Source organism: Canis lupus, chromosome 36, assembly GCF_003254725.2.
Source record: "Canis lupus dingo isolate Sandy chromosome 36, ASM325472v2, whole genome shotgun sequence".
In the NCBI taxonomy this organism is placed as follows: domain Eukaryota; kingdom Metazoa; phylum Chordata; class Mammalia; order Carnivora; family Canidae; genus Canis; species Canis lupus.
In genome coordinates this window covers 22,357,577-22,376,242 of record NC_064278.1, presented here as the reverse complement: position 1 = coordinate 22,376,242, position 18,666 = coordinate 22,357,577, and the positions used below count along the sequence as shown (strand labels likewise).

Genomic DNA, 18,666 nt, shown 5'->3' with positions numbered 1-18,666 from the left:
GGAATTGGAGAGCCCTTGGAATCCGAGCCTGTGATAGCCCGTAATCCTTATAAACCACCAGGTCCCCCTTCACCACCCGAAGCCTCAGCAATCACCAAAGATTCTATGGTGGTAACATGGGCACGCCCAGTGGATGACGGAGGTGCCGAAATTGAGGGCTACATTCTTGAAAAACGAGATAAGGAAGGCATTAGATGGACCAAGTGCAACAAGAAAACTCTAACAGATCTCCGGTTCAGGGTAACTGGCCTTACCGAAGGTCATTCCTACGAGTTCAGAGTTGCTGCCGAAAACGCAGCTGGCGTGGGTGAACCAAGCGAGCCATCTGTTTTCTACCGTGCCTGTGATGCTCTGTATCCACCAGGTCCACCAAGTAATCCAAAAGTGACTGATACTTCCAGATCTTCTGTCTCCCTGGCGTGGAGTAAGCCGATTTATGATGGCGGTGCACCCGTTAAGGGCTATGTCGTTGAGGTCAAAGAAGCTTCTGCGGATGAATGGACAACTTGCACTCCACCAACAGGATTACAAGGAAAGCAATTCACAGTGACCAAGCTTAAAGAGAACACCGAGTATAACTTCCGTATCTGTGCCATCAATTCTGAAGGTGTGGGTGAACCTGCAACTATACCTGGCTCAGTTGTGGCGAAAGAGAGGCTGGAGCCACCAGAAATAGAACTCGATGCTGACCTGAGAAAGGTAGTCGTTCTGCGGGCAAGTGCTACTTTACGCTTATTTGTCACCATCAAAGGTCGACCGGAACCTGAGGTTAAATGGGAGAAGGCCGAAGGCATTCTCACTGAGAGGGCCCAGATCGAGGTGACCAGCTCATACACAATGTTAGTCATTGATAACGTCACCAGATTTGATAGCGGTCGGTATAACCTGACGCTAGAAAATAACAGCGGTTCTAAGACAGCTTTTGTTAACGTCAGAGTTCTTGACTCGCCAAGCGCCCCTGTGAATTTGAATGTAAGAGAAGTAAAGAAAGACTCGGTGATCTTGTCTTGGGAGCCACCACTTATCGATGGTGGAGCGAAGATTACAAACTACATTGTCGAAAAACGAGAAACTACAAGAAAAGCATATGCTACGGTTACAAACAACTGCACCAAGAATACATTTAAAATTGAAAATCTACAAGAAGGATGTTCTTACTACTTCCGAGTCTTGGCTTCCAATGAATACGGGATCGGTTTGCCAGCTGAAACAACTGAACCCGTTAAAGTTTCTGAACCACCCCTCCCGCCCGGAAGAGTGACCCTTGTCGACGTGACCCGCAATACAGCTACAATTAAGTGGGAGAAACCAGAAAGTGACGGTGGCAGCAAAATTACTGGTTATGTAGTTGAAATGCAGACTAAAGGGAGTGAAAAATGGAGCACTTGCACACAAGTTAAGACTCTGGAGGCGACTATATCTGGCCTAACTGCAGGAGAAGAGTACACCTTCAGGGTAGCTGCAGTGAATGAAAAAGGAAGAGGTGACCCGAGACAACTTGGAGTGCCGGTAATTGCACGGGACATTGAAATAAAGCCCTCAGTTGAGCTTCCTTTCAATACTTTCAATGTAAAGGCTAGAGACCAACTGAAGATTGATGTTCCATTTAAAGGAAGACCTCAAGCGACCGTAAGCTGGAAAAAGGACGGTCAGATTCTTAAGGAAACGACACGGGTCAACGTCTCTTCTTCAAAGACCGTAACATCACTCTCCATTAAGGAAGCTTCAAGGGAAGATGTCGGAACTTATGAATTGTGTGTTTCAAACAGTGCCGGGGCCATAACTGTTCCTATTACTGTGATCGTCCTTGACAAACCAGGGCCTCCAGGACCTGTTCACATCGATGAGGTCAGTTGTGACAATGTAACCATTTCTTGGAATCCTCCAGAATACGATGGCGGCTGCCAAATCAGCAATTACATCGTTGAAAAGAGAGAAACCACTTCTACCACATGGCACGTGGTTTCACAAGCAGTGGCAAGAACATCCATTAAAATAGTTCGTCTGACCACAGGAAGTGAGTACCAGTTCCGGGTGTGTGCAGAAAACCGCTTTGGCAGGAGCTCCTACAGCGAGTCTGCACCTGTTGTTGCAGAGTATCCATTCAGCCCCCCGGGCCCTCCTGGTACTCCTAAAGTCGTGCATGCCACAAAATCGACCATGATTGTAAGCTGGCAAGTGCCAGTTAATGATGGAGGAAGTCAAGTAATTGGCTATCACCTTGAATATAAAGAGAGAAGCAGCATTCTTTGGTCCAAAGCAAATAAAATCCTCATCGCCGATACGCAAATGAAAGTCTCCGGCCTCGACGAAGGACTGATGTATGAGTATCGTGTGTACGCCGAGAACATCGCTGGAATCGGCAAATGCAGTAAATCCTGCGAACCGGTCCCTGCAAGGGATCCTTGTGATCCTCCCGGACAACCTGAAGTCACAAATATCACAAGAAAATCAGTGTCGCTTAAGTGGTCCAAACCACATTATGACGGTGGAGCTAAGATCACAGGCTACATTATCGAACGTAGAGAGCTACCAGATGGCCGGTGGCTGAAGTGCAATTTTACTAACGTACAAGAAACATACTTCGAAGTGACCGAACTTACTGAAGACCAGCGTTATGAATTCCGTGTTTTTGCAAAGAATGCGGCTGACTCCGTTAGCGAGCCATCTGAATCCACGGGGCCGATTACAGTGAAAGACGATGTCGAGGCTCCAAGAATCATGATGGATGTCAAGTTCCGAGACGTTATTGTTGTCAAAGCTGGAGAGGTCCTGAAGATAAACGCGGACATTGCAGGGCGACCTCTGCCGGTAATTTCCTGGGCCAAGGATGGGGTCGAAATTGAAGAAAGAGCAAGAACAGAAATTGTCTCAACAGACTATAACACTGTGCTAACGGTGAAGGACTGTGTCCGACGAGACACTGGGCAGTATATACTAACCCTGAAGAATGTTGCAGGAACTCGGTCTATGGCAGTTAATTGCAAGGTACTTGATAAGCCTGGCCCACCTGCAGGACCACTTGAAATAAGTGGCCTCACGGCTGAGAAATGCTCCCTTTCCTGGGGACCACCCCAAGAAAATGGTGGTGCAGATATCGACTATTACATCGTAGAAAAACGTGAAACAAGCCGCCTCGCGTGGACGATATGTGAAGGAGAGTTAAGGACAACATCCTGTAAAGTAACCAAGCTACTCAAAGGCAATGAATACATCTTTAGAGTAACAGGTGTTAATAAATATGGTGTTGGTGAGTCCCTGGAGAGCACGGCAGTAAAGGCACTAAATCCATTTACGGTTCCAAGTCCACCCACATCTTTGGAAATTACATCTGTGACCAAAGAGTTCATGACCCTTTGCTGGTCGAGACCTGAGAGTGATGGAGGCAGTGAAATCTCTGGATATATAATTGAGAGGCGAGAGAAAAACAGCCTACGATGGGTGCGGGTAAACAAAAAACCAGTTTATGACCTGAGAGTGAAATCAACCGGACTTCGGGAAGGATGTGAATATGAATACCGGGTTTATGCAGAAAACGCTGCTGGCCTGAGCCTTCCAAGTGAAACCTCTCCCTTGATTCGGGCAGAAGACCCGGTGTTCTTGCCATCTCCTCCATCCAAACCCAAGATTGTGGACTCGGGCAAGACAAATATAACTATCAGCTGGGTTAAGCCCTTGTTTGATGGTGGGGCCCCAGTAACTGGATACACCATAGAATACAAAAAATCTGATGAAACTGAGTGGGAAACTGCAATTCAGAACTTAAGAGGCACAGAATATACTATAGGTGGACTAACTACAGGAGCCGAATATGTTTTCAGAGTAAGATCTGTCAATAAGATCGGTGCTAGTGATCCCAGTGATAGCTCGGATCCCCAGATCGCAAAAGAAAGAGAAGAAGAACCTGTATTTGATCTTGACAGTGAAATGAAGAAGACCTTGATTGTCAAGGCCGGTTCCTCATTTACCATGACCGTACCTTTCCGGGGAAGACCAGTGCCTAGTGTCTCGTGGAGTAAGCCAGACACTGACCTCCGCACCAGAGCTTATATTGATTCCACAGACTCTCGTACGTCACTTACTATTGAAAATGCCAACCGAAATGATTCTGGAAAATATACACTAACAATTCAGAATATTTTGAATGCTGCTTCACTGACCTTAGTTGTCAAAGTTTTAGATTCTCCTGGTCCTCCAGCCAATATTACCGTACATGATATAACCAAAGAATCTGCTGTGTTATCCTGGGATGTTCCTGAAAACGACGGTGGAGCTCCAGTGAAGAATTACCACATAGAAAAACGTGAGGCCAGTAAGAAATCATGGGTCTCTGTGACCAACAACTGTAACCGCCTCTCCTACAAAGTCACCAACCTACAAGAAGGGGCCATCTACTACTTCCGGGTCTCTGGAGAGAATGAGTTTGGTGTTGGTGTGCCAGCTGAAACAAAGGAAGGAGTAAAAATAACAGGTATGTTCTAAGAACAAAGAACATCTATATACCCATATTAATTTTCCTAGAATGTATGTATCATTTTATTTACTCTCACTTAATTTTATTTTATTTTTTTGAGTTGAAGTCATTATTTATTTACACAAGACTCATCTGGTAATGGTGTCTGAGTGTGAATTACCTAAAAATCTCACTTAATTTTAAAGGCTTTTGGTTCATACCTCAGATAGTTCATACTATAGCACAACACAAAATCTCTAAGAGAGAAAGTTCTTTGTTAATTAAAAAAAATGTAGAAATTTACATAGCTGGAGTTGAATTTAAGTATAACTGAATATGACTGCAGATAGAGTGTGTGTGCAGAAATTGTATGAAGTTTCTTATAAAACTGTTCATCTTATTCCTTTTATACCCATGACAAATTTGGGATAAATTTTACCCTTTAATCTAGTCACTTGACACTTAATTTGAATATGAATGCTATGACATCCTATGACATGTAATGACAAAGCTTAGGGAAGCTTTGCTTGGCTCAGAAGTCAAACTGGTTATGTAAAAAGGAGGAGACTCAAAGGAAAGGAAGTATGTGGCCTTCATTTAAAATTTTTCTTTGATGATGCGGAAGGAACACACATGGGGAAAAAATGTACTAATCTCTTTCTTTTTGATGTTTTACTTTCTTAGAAAAGCCAAGCCCACCTGAAAAACTTGGAGTAACAGGTGTATCCAAAGACAGTGTTTCCCTGACCTGGCTGAAGCCAGAACACGATGGTGGAAGCAGAATTGTACACTATATCGTTGAAGCAGTAGAAAAGGGACAGAAAAACTGGGTTAGATGTGCAGTGGTGAAGTCAACCCATCACATTGTTTCTGGTCTGAGGGAGAATTCTGAATACTTTTTCCGGGTGTTTGCTGAAAATCAAGCTGGTCTGAGTGACCCAAGAGAGCTCCTGCTTCCCGTTCTTATTAAGGAACAACTAGGTATGTCTGCTTTTCTATAGAAGCCAAATTTGAGATGGTTTGTATTGATTTAATTTTTAGAAACTCTTTTTTCACCTTCATCTGCTGTACTCTTTTCTTTTTTTTTTTTTTTAGAACCACCTGACATTGATATGAAGAACTTCCCAAGTCATACTGTATATGTTAGAGCTGGCTCAAACCTTAAAGTTGACATTCCAATTTCTGGTAAACCGCTGCCCAAAGTGACCTTGTCAAGAGATGGTGTGCCCCTGAAAGCAACCATGAGATTTAATACTGAAGTTACCGCTGAGAACCTGACCATCAATCTCAAAGAAAGTGTTACCACTGATGCTGGAAGATATGAGATCACTGCTGCCAACTCCAGTGGGACAACCAAAGCTTTCATTAACATCATTGTACTGGACAGGCCTGGTCCCCCAACTGGCCCTGTTGTTATCAGTGACATAACAGAAGAAAGCGTGACTCTCAAATGGGAGCCACCTAAGTATGATGGTGGAAGTCAAGTTACTAATTACATCGTACTCAAGAGAGAGACAAGTACTACAGTATGGACTGAGGTGTCTACAACAGTTGCAAGAACCACGATTAAAGTCATGAAACTGACCACAGGAGAAGAATACCAGTTCCGCATCAAGGCAGAAAACCGCTTTGGCATCAGTGATCACATAGATTCAGCGTGTGTGACTGTCAAACTTCCATACAGTAAGTTGCCAAACGTTTCAAAGATCCCAGGTTTTCATTCACATAAATGTTTTAAAGGTCTGTGCTAACCTAAGGGATTTCTCTCTTTTGTAGCAACACCTGGACCACCATCTACACCATGGGTCACTAATGTTACTCGAGAAAGCATCACCGTGGCCTGGCATGAACCAGTGTCCAATGGAGGCAGCGCAGTTATAGGCTATCACCTGGAAATGAAAGACAGAAACAGTATTTTATGGCAAAAAGCCAACAAATTGGTTATCCGCACAACTCACTTCAAAGTCACAACAATCAGTGCTGGACTTATTTATGAATTCAGGGTATATGCAGAAAATGCTGCTGGTATTGGAAAACCCAGCCATCCTTCCGAACCAGTTCTAGCCATTGACGCCTGTGGTATGTATTTTTCTTGAGGAGGAGGGTTTTGACTACTTACAAATGCACATCTTATTTCTGCAAAGCAAAATAATGTTGCTGCAAGTTCCACTGATCTGCTTTCTCTTATTACCACAGAACCTCCAAGAAATGTCCGTATCACTGATATTTCAAAGAACTCTGTCAGCCTTTCATGGCTACAGCCAGCTTTCGATGGAGGAAGCAAGATTACAGGCTATATTGTTGAGAGGCGAGATCTTCCAGATGGCAGATGGACCAAGGCCAGCTTCACCAATGTTATCGAGACTCAATTCATTGTCTCTGGCTTGACTCAGAATTCCCAGTATGAATTCCGGGTCTTTGCTAGAAATGCCGTTGGTTCGGTCAGCAATCCATCCGAGGTTGTAGGCCCCATTACATGCATTGATTCTTATGGTAAGCATTTTTAGAACTTCAAGTCCCAGTAGCAATTTAACCCAATATTTCTCCATACTTGTTCTGGTCCTAGTCTATAGAATATATCTTTTACTATGCATCTCAATTAGGTATTTGGAAGAAATTATGTGAACTAGCTGGGAGTCACAGGAAAATTCTTTAATCCTTCCTGCTCTCTTAACTGTAAAATGTGAGATTTGGACTACAGGATATCGAAAGTCCTTTCCAACTTCAACCTTCAACAGGGAGCAGCTCATTAGTGTACAGTGGAAATTCAAAGAGACTCCAGAACTCTCTCTGCTTTGCAGTCATTCCAAAATACACATAGTTGGCCATTCTGGAAAATCACAAACACATTCAACTCAACAATGGATTCAAAACTAAAATTTCATGAGGGTTAGGTACCCTGTGACACTTTTTCAAAAAGTACCCCCTGTCTAAAGAGTCTCTCTGGTATCTGAGTAAAAGTCTCCACTCCTGTCCCCATGCTCAGAATCTCAGGGCTACTCTTTATGAATCAGGCTTTGCTGTGAGGCTGCGAAGCAAGTCAACAAATTTAGTTCTGTTTCTCAAAAGTTCTAAGCAGCCTGGCAGAAAAATCTGTCTAGTGAAATGTAGAGTTCTAGAAGTAAAGAATTCAGACTTTGAGAGTCAGACATGAACAGCCCATACTTGGATGTCAGTGAACTGGGAAGGGAAAATAACAAGAATAGGAGGTAGTCAGAAGAAAGGAGGACCTAGAATGAAAAAAAAAAAATGTATAATTCAGCTTCTCCGGGGATGTTCTCACTACCATATTCCATTTTGTCCCTGGAATTAAATACCTGATAGACATTCATATACATCTCAAAGGCATTGAAGTCCCTGTGCCATTAGTGCAGCGTCCCTGGAGGACTGAGCTTCCTCACCACCTTTCTTCCCCGTCTGGGATAGAAGCGTGGCTTGCAAAATTTGAATGTTTAAAATAATAGGTACATAAAATTAGAACCACCATATATGCACATATGACTTCAGAAAAGCCAACAACCCCACTTTGAAGTAGCAATTATTTTTTCCATCCTTCTGAGCTTTTAAATATTTCATGTGTTTTCCCCACAGGTGGACCCGTAATTGATTTGCCTCTAGAATACACAGAAGTTGTCAAATACAGAGCCGGTACATCTGTGAAGCTCAGAGCCGGCATTTCCGGCAAACCTGAGCCTACAATTGAGTGGTATAAAGATGATAAAGAGTTACAAACCAACGCCCTGGTATGCATTGAAAATACCACCGACCTTGCATCTGTACTCATCAAAGATGCAAATCGCCTTAATAGTGGAAGCTACGAATTAAAACTGAGGAACGCCATGGGCTCGGCCTCAGCCACCATCAGAGTACAGATCCTTGGTAGGTGCCGTCTATAGGCCAGCATCGTATTTTGTTTGTTGAAAACTTGGCAATTTTAAATCAGTAGCCTTTTAAAAAGAACTGACATACTGTCTTCTTCTTTCATTAACAGACAAACCAGGACCTCCGGGTGGTCCAATTGAATTTAAGACGGTCACTGCTGAAAAAATAACTCTTCTCTGGCGCCCTCCAGCGGATGACGGTGGTGCAAAAATCACTCACTACATTGTGGAAAAACGCGAGACAAGCCGCGTAGTGTGGTCTATGGTGTCTGAAAATTTGGAAGAGTGCATCATCAAAACCACCAAAATCATCAAAGGAAATGAATACGTCTTCCGAGTTCGAGCCGTGAACAAATACGGAATTGGTGATCCACTGGAATCCGAGCCAGTGGTGGCAAAGAATGCCTTTGGTGAGACATGATTTCATTAGGAAACTGAACTCAAATGCTTGAGAATTTTACAAATAAACTATTCTGCTAGCTTGCATGTTTTCTTAGAATGATTTTGGTTTTCTTTTGTTTCACATCTCTCCTCATTGTCATCCTTGTCACAAGGGAAAGTATCAATCAGCGAAAGCAATATTCTTGCATAGGATCTGAAGATTGAAAGGTAGAATTGATCCATGATATTGATCCTTCAAACTCATTTTCCTTTTCCTTTCTGAACAGTTACTCCTGGGCCCCCGGGCATACCAGAGGTGACAAAGATCACCAAGAATTCAATGACCGTTGTCTGGAGCAGACCAGTTGCGGATGGTGGTAGTGAAGTAAGCGGCTATTACCTTGAGAAGAGAGACAAGAAGAGTCTCGGATGGTTTAAAGTCTTAAAGGAGACTATCCGTGACACCAGAGAGAAAGTGACAGGACTCACGGAAAACAGTGACTACCAATACCGAGTTTGTGCTGTCAATGCTGCTGGTCAGGGTCCATTTTCTGAACCATCTGACTTCTACAAAGCTGCTGATCCTATTGGTAAGTGGTCATAATGCAGCATCTTCACCTGTGTCTCTTTTGTGTCACCAAATTGTGCATGACTATGTAATGACTATATTATGAATGGCCATTCCAGACCCTCCAGGCCCACCAGCTAAGATAAGAGTCGCAGATTCAACCAAATCATCCATCACTCTTGGCTGGAGTAAACCCGTCTATGATGGAGGCAGTGCTGTTACTGGATATGTTGTCGCGATGAGACAAGGAGAGGAAGAGGAATGGACTGTTGTCTCTACCAAGGGAGAGGTCAGAACTACAGAATATGTGGTATCTAATCTGAAACCTGGAGTCAACTACTACTTCCAGGTATCTGCCATAAACTGTGCTGGACAAGGAGAACCTATAGAAATGACTGAACCTGTACAAGCTAAAGATATACTTGGTATGTACCTATGGGTATGGCTGTGTTTTGTTTTGTTTTTATTAGAGTGCTTCTAGGAAAACATTTTCTTGCTTTAAAACTCAAAATATATGTCCATTTTATGTCTGCAGAGGAACCAGAGATCGACCTAGATGTGGCTCTCAGAACCTCTGTTATAGCTAAAGCTGGTGAAGATGTACAAGTGTTGATTCCCTTTAAAGGCAGACCTCCACCTACTGTCACATGGAGAAAAGATGAGAAGAATCTTGGCAGTGATGCCAGATACAACATCCAAAACACCGATTCTTCTTCGTTACTCATTATTCCTCAAGTCACTCGCAATGATACAGGAAAATACATTCTCACAATAGAAAATGGCGTTGGTCAACCCAAGTCTTCAACCGTGAGCGTTAAAGTGCTTGATACACCAGCCGCCTGCCAGAAACTACAGGTTAAACATGTTTCTCGAGGCACAGTCACTTTGTTCTGGGATCCTCCTCTCATTGATGGAGGATCTCCCATAATTAATTATGTCATTGAAAAGAGAGATGCCACCAAGAGAACATGGTCTTCAGTGTCACACAAATGTACCAGTACATCCTTTAAGATAACAGATTTGTCAGAGAAAACACCATTCTTCTTCAGAGTTCTTGCAGAAAATGAAATTGGAATTGGGGAACCTTGTGAAACTACAGAACCAGTGAAGGCTGCTGAAGTCCCAGCTCCTATACGTGATCTCTCAATGAAAGACTCAACAAAGACATCTGTTACCCTAAGTTGGACCAAGCCTGACTTTGATGGTGGTAGCGTCATCACAGAATATGTTGTGGAAAGGAAAGGTAAAGGTGAACAAATGTGGTCACATGCTGGCATAAGTAAGACCTGTGAAATTGAAGTTGGCCAACTTAAGGAACAGTCACTCCTGGAATTCAGAGTGTTTGCCAAAAACGATAAAGGACTGAGTGATCCTGTCACTATTGGGCCAATTACAGTGAAAGAACTTGTGATTACACCTGACGTTGACCTGTCAGATATCCCTGGGGCACAAGTCGCTGTGAGAATTGGGCATAATGTGCACCTCGAATTACCTTATAAAGGAAAACCCAAACCATCTATCAGTTGGCTGAAAGATGGTTTGCCATTGAAAGAAAGCGAGTATGTTCGTTTCAGTAAAACTGAAAACAAGATTACTTTGAGTATTAAGAATGTCAAGAAGGAGAATGGAGGGAAATACACCGTTATTCTTGATAATGCAGTTTGTAGAACCTCAATTCCCATTACAATCATCACACTTGGCCCGCCATCAAAGCCCAAAGGGCCTATTCGATTTGATGAAATCAAGGCTGACAGTGTCATCATGTCATGGGACGTGCCTGAAGATGACGGAGGAGGAGAAATTACTTGTTACAGCATTGAGAAGAGGGAAGCTTCACAAACTAATTGGAAGATGGTGTGTTCAAGTGTTGCCAGGACAACCTTCAAAGTTCCTAATCTAGTCAAAGATGCTGAATATCAGTTTAGGGTTAGGGCGGAAAATAGATATGGAGTCAGCCAGCCCCTCGTCTCGAACACCATTGTGGCAAAACACCAGTTCAGGATTCCTGGCCCCCCAGGAAAGCCCGTTGTATACAATGTGACTTCTGATGGCATGTCACTAACTTGGGATGCTCCAGTTTATGATGGTGGTTCAGAAGTTACTGGATTCCATGTTGAAAAGAAAGAAAGAAACAGCATCCTCTGGCAAAGAGTTAACACATCGCCAATATCTGGAAGAGAATATAGAGCCACCGGCCTAATGGAAGGCCTAGATTACCAGTTCCGTGTATATGCTGAAAATTCTGCTGGCCTAAGCTCACCCAGTGACCCAAGCAAATTTACTTTAGCTGTTTCTCCAGTAGGTAAGTAACTGAGTATTATTCAAATATATTTAATTCAGCAACTGAATAGGTTACTAACAAATAAATCAAACACTGCTTTTCTTCCACATATCACCTTCTCATGTATCTTCTGGTCACTAGAGAGCTGGTCAGGCAAAGCAAAGGGGATAATTTTAAGTCAGTTTACTACAGTAATTTAAAGTTCTTTTTAAAGTTTAACTACAAAGACAATTGAAATTAAAATGAGCTTGGGGGATTTATTCATTTTTTCTTCCATTGTGAATGAACTGGTAACAGAAGTTGATTACAGACATGATACAGTTAATTTCCATATAACTTTTTAGACCCGCCTGGCACTCCTGACTACATCGATGTCACCCGGGAAACCATCACACTTAAATGGAACCCTCCATTGCGAGATGGAGGCAGTAAGATTGTGGCCTACAGCATTGAGAAACGGCAAGGGAGCGATCGTTGGGTCAGATGCAACTTTACTGATGTCAGCGAATGTCAGTACACAGTCACAGGACTTAGTCCTGGGGATCGATATGAGTTCAGAATAATTGCAAGAAATGCCGTTGGTACTATAAGTCCTCCCTCACAGTCTTCTGGCATCATCATGACAAGAGATGAAAATGGTAAGCATTTACAAATGATCTCCAAATATGATTTAAGACATTCACATTTTTTAAATATACTTTTGGCCCCTGGTCTGTAAAAGTGGAACAGGAACATCATTTCATACAGATTACCCAGGGTTGTTATGTGGATAAATTAGATTTTCTACCTTTCAGATGAAGAGAAGAAAAAAAAATAATAATGTAATTGGCATCAATTCTTTTTTACCATGACTGTTGTTTCACTCTGTTCCCATATAAATAGCATGCAAATGGGAATGGGTTTTTAGTTTTGTAATCATTTATAATAAAGAAAAACACTCCCAAAAATAATTGTCCAGCTTTACTAAAGTTACTAAAATACAACGTACACCCAATGGTACAGTCCTCACCTTGCTTGAGTGCCACTGATGACCCCTTACAGGAATTTGAATATACAGCAGCATCAGGAAGTAAAGGTCTATAAGTGTTTTTCTTTTTACAAATGGCAATGCAAGATTAATAACATGACAGACATAAAAGGGGATAAGCTAATAGCATGCAGATGTTCAGCCCCACAATCTAAATTCTCACTTATCAATCCTGCTTTCATAGTAGCCTTTGGTAACACAGGATAAACATTCCTCTTCCAGGCTTTAAGATGTGGTACTAATGAAAAAGATGTTTGTTTTTATTAAGCCAAACTAATACATATTATTTCTATTTCCTTTATAGTTCCACCAACGGTAGAGTTTGGCCCAGAGTATTTTGACGGTATCATTATTAAGTCTGGAGAGAGCCTCAGAATTAAAGCTTTGGTGCAGGGACGGCCAGTACCTCGCGTAACTTGGTTCAGAGATGGAGTAGAAATTGAAAAGAAGATGAACATGGAAATAACTGATGTTCTAGGATCCACCAGCCTTTTCGTGAGAGATGCTACCCGGGAACACCGTGGTATATACCGCGTGGAAGCCAAAAATGCATCTGGCTCCTCAAAAGCAGAAATTACCGTGAAAGTACAAGGTACCTCCAATAGCTTCTTCATCTTACCATTTACAGGACTTGGGTTAGAGACATGCCTGATTGCACCTCAACGGACAAGGAAAAATAAACTAACTCTGGAACCTTTTTCTTATAGATACACCAGGAAAAGTAGTTGGGCCAATAAGATTCACCAATATTACTGGCGAGAAGATGACCCTGTGGTGGGACGCTCCACTCAATGATGGCTGTGCTCCCATCACTCACTACATCATTGAAAAACGGGAAACCAGCAGACTTGCTTGGGCACTAATTGAGGACAATTGTCAAGCCCACAGCTATACTGCCACTAAACTAATAACCGGCAATGAATACCAGTTCCGTGTTTCTGCGGTTAACAAGTTTGGTGTTGGGCGGCCACTTGATTCTGACCCAGTGGTTGCACAAATACAATACAGTAAGTATCCGTTTTTACTAAGTGGTACTATGTCGTAAGATTAACTTGCAACCGACAAGACTAATTTGTTTTCATTTTACAGCTATTCCCGATGCCCCTGGCACTCCAGAACCTAGTAATGTAACAGGCAATAGCATTACCCTGACATGGGCAAGGCCAGAATCAGACGGTGGCAATGAAATTCAACAGTATATCCTGGAAAGGAGAGAAAAGAAGAGCACACGATGGGTAAAAGTGATCAGCAAACGACCAATCTCCGAGACGAGATTCAAAGTCACTGGTCTGATAGAGGGTAATGAGTATGAATTCCATGTCATGGCTGAAAATGCTGCAGGAATAGGGCCTCCAAGTGGTATCTCAAGACTAATCAAATGTAGAGAGCCAGTCAGCCCACCAAGTGCTCCCACTGTGGTCAAAGTGACAGACACATCCAAGACAACTGTGAGCCTAGAATGGTCTAAGCCAGTGTTTGATGGCGGCATGGAAATAATTGGATATATTATTGAAATGTGCAAAGCTGACTTAGGAGACTGGCACAAGGTGAATGCAGAGGCATGTGTGAAAACAAGGTATACAGTCACTGATCTACAAGCGGGCGAAGAATACAAATTCCGGGTTAGTGCTATCAATGGTGCTGGAAAAGGAGAGAGCAGTGAAGCGACCGGCGCAATTAAAGCAGTTGACCGATTAGCAGCTCCTGAGTTAGATATCGATGCAAACTTCAAGCAGACTCATGTTGTCAGAGCTGGAGCCAGTATTCGCCTCTTCATCGCCTACCAGGGTAGACCTACTCCTACGGCTGTGTGGACCAAACCTGACTCCAACCTTAGCATTCGGGCTGATATCCATACAACAGACTCCTTCAGCACCCTCACTGTGGAAAACTGCAACAGAAATGATGCAGGGAAATACACCTTTACCGTAGAAAACAACAGCGGTAGTAAATCAATCACTTTCACTGTAAAGGTGCTAGATACTCCAGGCCCACCTGGCCCAATCACTTTCAAGGATGTGACCCGTGGATCTGTTACGCTCATGTGGGATGCTCCTATCCTTGATGGTGGTGCCCGAATCCATCACTATGTGGTAGAAAAACGAGAAGCGAGTCGTCGTAGCTGGCAGGTGATCAGTGAAAAATGCACTCGTCAGATCCTTAAGGTCAGCGACCTAGCAGAAGGTGTTCCATACTATTTCCGTGTTTCTGCAGAAAATGAGTATGGTGTTGGTGAACCCTATGAAATGCCAGAACCAATTGTAGCCACAGAACAGCCTGCTCCACCTAAGAGACTTGATGTCATTGACACAAGCAAATCCTCTGCAGTCTTAGCTTGGCTTAAACCTGACCACGATGGAGGCAGCCGGATCACTGGCTACCTTCTTGAAATGAGACAAAAGGGATCTGACTTCTGGGTCGAGGCTGGTCACACGAAACAGCTGACTTTCACAGTGGAGCGCCTGGTTGAGAACACTGAATATGAATTCCGAGTGAAGGCCAAGAATGATGCTGGCTACAGTGAACCCAGGGAAGCCTTCTCTTCCGTCATCATCAAGGAGCCTCAAATCGAGCCCACTGCTGACCTCACTGGAATTACTAATCAGCTCATAACTTGCAAAGCGGGAAGCACATTTACCATTGATGTCCCGATCACTGGTCGTCCTGCTCCCAAAGTAACATGGAAGCTTGAAGAAATGAGACTTAAGGAGACAGATCGAGTGAGTATCACAACAACAAAAGACAGAACCACCCTGTCTGTGAAGGATAGCATGAGAGGTGACTCTGGAAGATACTTCTTGACCCTGGAAAATACAGCTGGTGTTAAAACATTTACCATCACGGTTGTGGTCATCGGAAGGCCAGGTCCAGTAACTGGCCCCATTGAGGTCTCATCTATCTCAGCTGAATCATGTGTCCTGTCCTGGGCTGAACCTAAAGATGATGGAGGCACTGACATTACTAATTACATAGTTGAAAAGCGTGAATCGGGTACAACAGCTTGGCAGCTTATCAACTCCAGTGTCAAGCGCACTCAGATTAAAGTCACTCATCTCACAAAATACATGGAATATTCTTTCCGAGTCAGTTCAGAGAACAGATTTGGTGTCAGCAAGCCTCTAGAATCAGCACCAATCATTGCTGAGCATCCATTCGGTAAGGAAAATTAAAATATCTCAAACTCCATTTTTAAATATTTTTCTCCTGAATTTTATAAAATTATATTCATATTCGATACCTTTGTTTATATTTATAGTCCCACCAAGTGCTCCTACCAGACCTGAAGTCTACTACGTGTCTGCCAATGCCATGTCTATTCGTTGGGAAGAACCCTACCACGATGGTGGCAGTAAAGTCATTGGCTACTGGGTTGAGAAGAAAGAACGTAACACCATTCTTTGGGTGAAAGAAAACAAAGTGCCATGCTTAGAGTGCAACTACAAAGTGACTGGTTTGGTGGAAGGACTAGAGTATCAGTTCAGAACATACGCGCTCAACGCCGCAGGTGTTAGCAAAGCCAGTGAGGCTTCAAGACCTATGATGGCTCAAAACCCAGTCGGTATGTAGCAAAATTTAATGGGTACATTTGTTCATTATCATCATCGTCGTTATTGATACTAGAATTCAGAGTTGTGTTTTTGTTTTTTTGTTTTTTTCCAACTTTATCTTTGCATCCCTTCCAGATGCACCAGGAAGACCGGAGGTGACAGATGTCACAAGATCAACAGTGTCCCTGATTTGGTCTGCCCCAGTATATGATGGTGGCAGCAAGGTTGTGGGCTACATCATAGAGCGTAAGCCAGTCAGTGAAGTTGGAGATGGTCGCTGGCTAAAGTGCAATTATACCATTGTATCCGACAATTTCTTCACTGTGACTGCGCTCAGTGAAGGAGACACTTACGAATTCCGTGTGTTGGCTAAGAATGCAGCAGGAGTAATTAGCAAAGGATCAGAATCTACAGGCCCTGTCACTTGCAGAGATGAATACGGTAAGAAAAAAAAAAAAGTTCTCCCTTTAAATTATCACAACTTATGTGAAAATAAACTGTCATGTATCTACTCATATCCATTTTGTCTATGACAGCTCCGCCCAAAGCTGAACTGGATGCCAGACTGCAGGGTGACCTGGTTACCATCAGAGCAGGCTCGGATCTGGTCCTTGATGCTGCAGTTGGTGGCAAACCTGAACCCAAAATCATCTGGACCAAAGGGGACAAGGAACTAGATCTCTGTGAAAAAGTCTCCTTGCAGTATACAGGCAAACGAGCAACCGCTGTGATCAAGTTCTGTGACAGAAGTGACAGTGGAAAATACACCTTAACAGTGAAGAATGCCAGTGGGACCAAGTCTGTGTCTGTCTTGGTCAAAGTTCTTGGTAGGCATCTCAAATGTTCATTTATTTTTTATAGCATTTTTAAATGGGGGTAGGGAAAAAAAAAATCTTAATCGTTGCTCGCCATTTACACCTGTTTCAGATTCCCCCGGCCCATGTGGAAAGCTCACTGTCAGCAGAATAACGGAGGAGAAGTGCACTTTGGCCTGGAGCCTTCCTCAGGAAGATGGAGGAGCAGAAATAACTCACTATATCGTGGAAAGACGGGAGACAAGCAGGCTCAACTGGGTGATTGTTGAAGCCGAATGCCCGACCCTATCCTATGTAGTAACCAGACTCATCAAGAACAACGAATACATATTCCGAGTACGGGCAGTAAACAAGTATGGCCCTGGTGTGCCTGTCGAATCAGAACCAATTGTAGCCAGAAACTCATTCAGTGAGTATTAACACATTTAAACAACTTGGTAGTTAAATATACCTGGGCTCAGGGGAGAGGGAAACAACCATATCAGCAGTGATTTGTGTGATTCTGACCATTCTCATTTTCGTAAAAATATAAACAGCTATCCCATCACAACCTGGCATACCCGAAGAAGTTGGGGCTGGCAAAGAGCATATCATCATTCAGTGGACGAAACCTGAATCTGATGGTGGCAATGAGATCAAGAACTACCTAGTAGACAAACGTGAGAAAAAGAGCTTGCGCTGGACACGTGTCAACAAAGACTATGTGATATATGACACCAGGCTGAAGGTGACTGGCCTCATGGAAGGTTGTGATTACCAGTTCCGGGTCACTGCGGTGAACGCTGCTGGTAACAGCGAACCCAGCGAAGCTTCCAACTTTATCGCATGCAGAGAACCATCATGTGAGTTCCAAGAATCACACATAAACCTAATGCCCGTCAAAACCAAATTACAAAGAATTTTTCCATGTACCATTTCCAAGAACTTGTAGAATTTATGAATGATCTAGAAAAGCATATGTTTATTAGAAGGGTCTTAAATATAGCTAAGCCAGAACATTTTAACTACAATTTCTGTTGATAAGATAGCAGTTACATTGCTGAAAATTATCACAGTACTTTCCAGTCTGTGAAAAAAAAAATAAATTATTTTACTCCCAGTATGAAACAGATATATTTTATAAGTATTCCTAAGAATGGGAAAAATACTTTTAAAAAAAGTATTTTAGAAAGAGCAAAACGTTAGTATTCTAATAAGTACCTAACAAAATTATTGTTACAAGAGCTTCAAGAATAAGTGGCAAATCCTTGTGCAGAGTTTGAGCCCAAGTACTAAAAGGAAGAAACCATTGTGACGGAATAGAGGAAGAAGAAACCACTTCCTATACTCATTAGAAATGTAGAGGTAACAAGAGATTAACCCTGTGAAAGCTGAGCAACTAAGGAAAAGTCCCAGAGAACAGGTATTTTAAGCAATGAGCTGAGCTGAGCTAGAAGAACCCAGAACAGCTAGCCAAAGTTGCAGGAAAAAACCATCTACCTTTCTAAAGAAGTGAAATTTTTAAAATAAAATAATAATGATGTTGGAAATGATATAGCATACAGTGCTATCCTATAAGATTAGAAGAGCCTGGTTACACAGATTATCTCAGTGAGTGTGACAAAGAGTAATGCCTTACTCTTCTGGGGGTAGAAGGATCAGAGGGGAAGGTGACTGCATACTTGTGGGTTGAGATCATAAGGTATTTCTTATGGCCAGTAAGGATACATCTT

At 42.7% G+C, this 18,666-nt stretch overlaps 1 protein-coding gene and 1 long non-coding RNA gene across 2 annotated transcripts in view; one reads left to right on the top strand and one right to left on the bottom strand.

Moving 5' to 3' along the window:
* LOC112668186 (uncharacterized) overlaps nt 1-18,666 on the bottom strand; it is a 69,519-nt gene that overhangs the window by 28,826 nt on the left and 22,027 nt on the right. The window lies entirely within an intron of this gene.
* TTN (titin) overlaps nt 1-18,666 on the top strand; it is a 274,428-nt gene that overhangs the window by 236,833 nt on the left and 18,929 nt on the right. Inside the window, 19 exon segments of the mRNA XM_049106193.1 lie at nt 1-4,471; nt 5,138-5,434; nt 5,549-6,136; nt 6,230-6,532; nt 6,650-6,946; nt 8,045-8,332; nt 8,445-8,744; nt 9,003-9,305; nt 9,403-9,708; nt 9,819-11,585; nt 11,909-12,202; nt 12,896-13,183; nt 13,299-13,598; nt 13,681-15,747; nt 15,848-16,150; nt 16,275-16,580; nt 16,676-16,966; nt 17,067-17,363; nt 17,491-17,796. Of these exon segments, the coding sequence (XP_048962150.1) occupies nt 1-4,471; nt 5,138-5,434; nt 5,549-6,136; nt 6,230-6,532; nt 6,650-6,946; nt 8,045-8,332; nt 8,445-8,744; nt 9,003-9,305; nt 9,403-9,708; nt 9,819-11,585; nt 11,909-12,202; nt 12,896-13,183; nt 13,299-13,598; nt 13,681-15,747; nt 15,848-16,150; nt 16,275-16,580; nt 16,676-16,966; nt 17,067-17,363; nt 17,491-17,796 (13,372 nt within the window).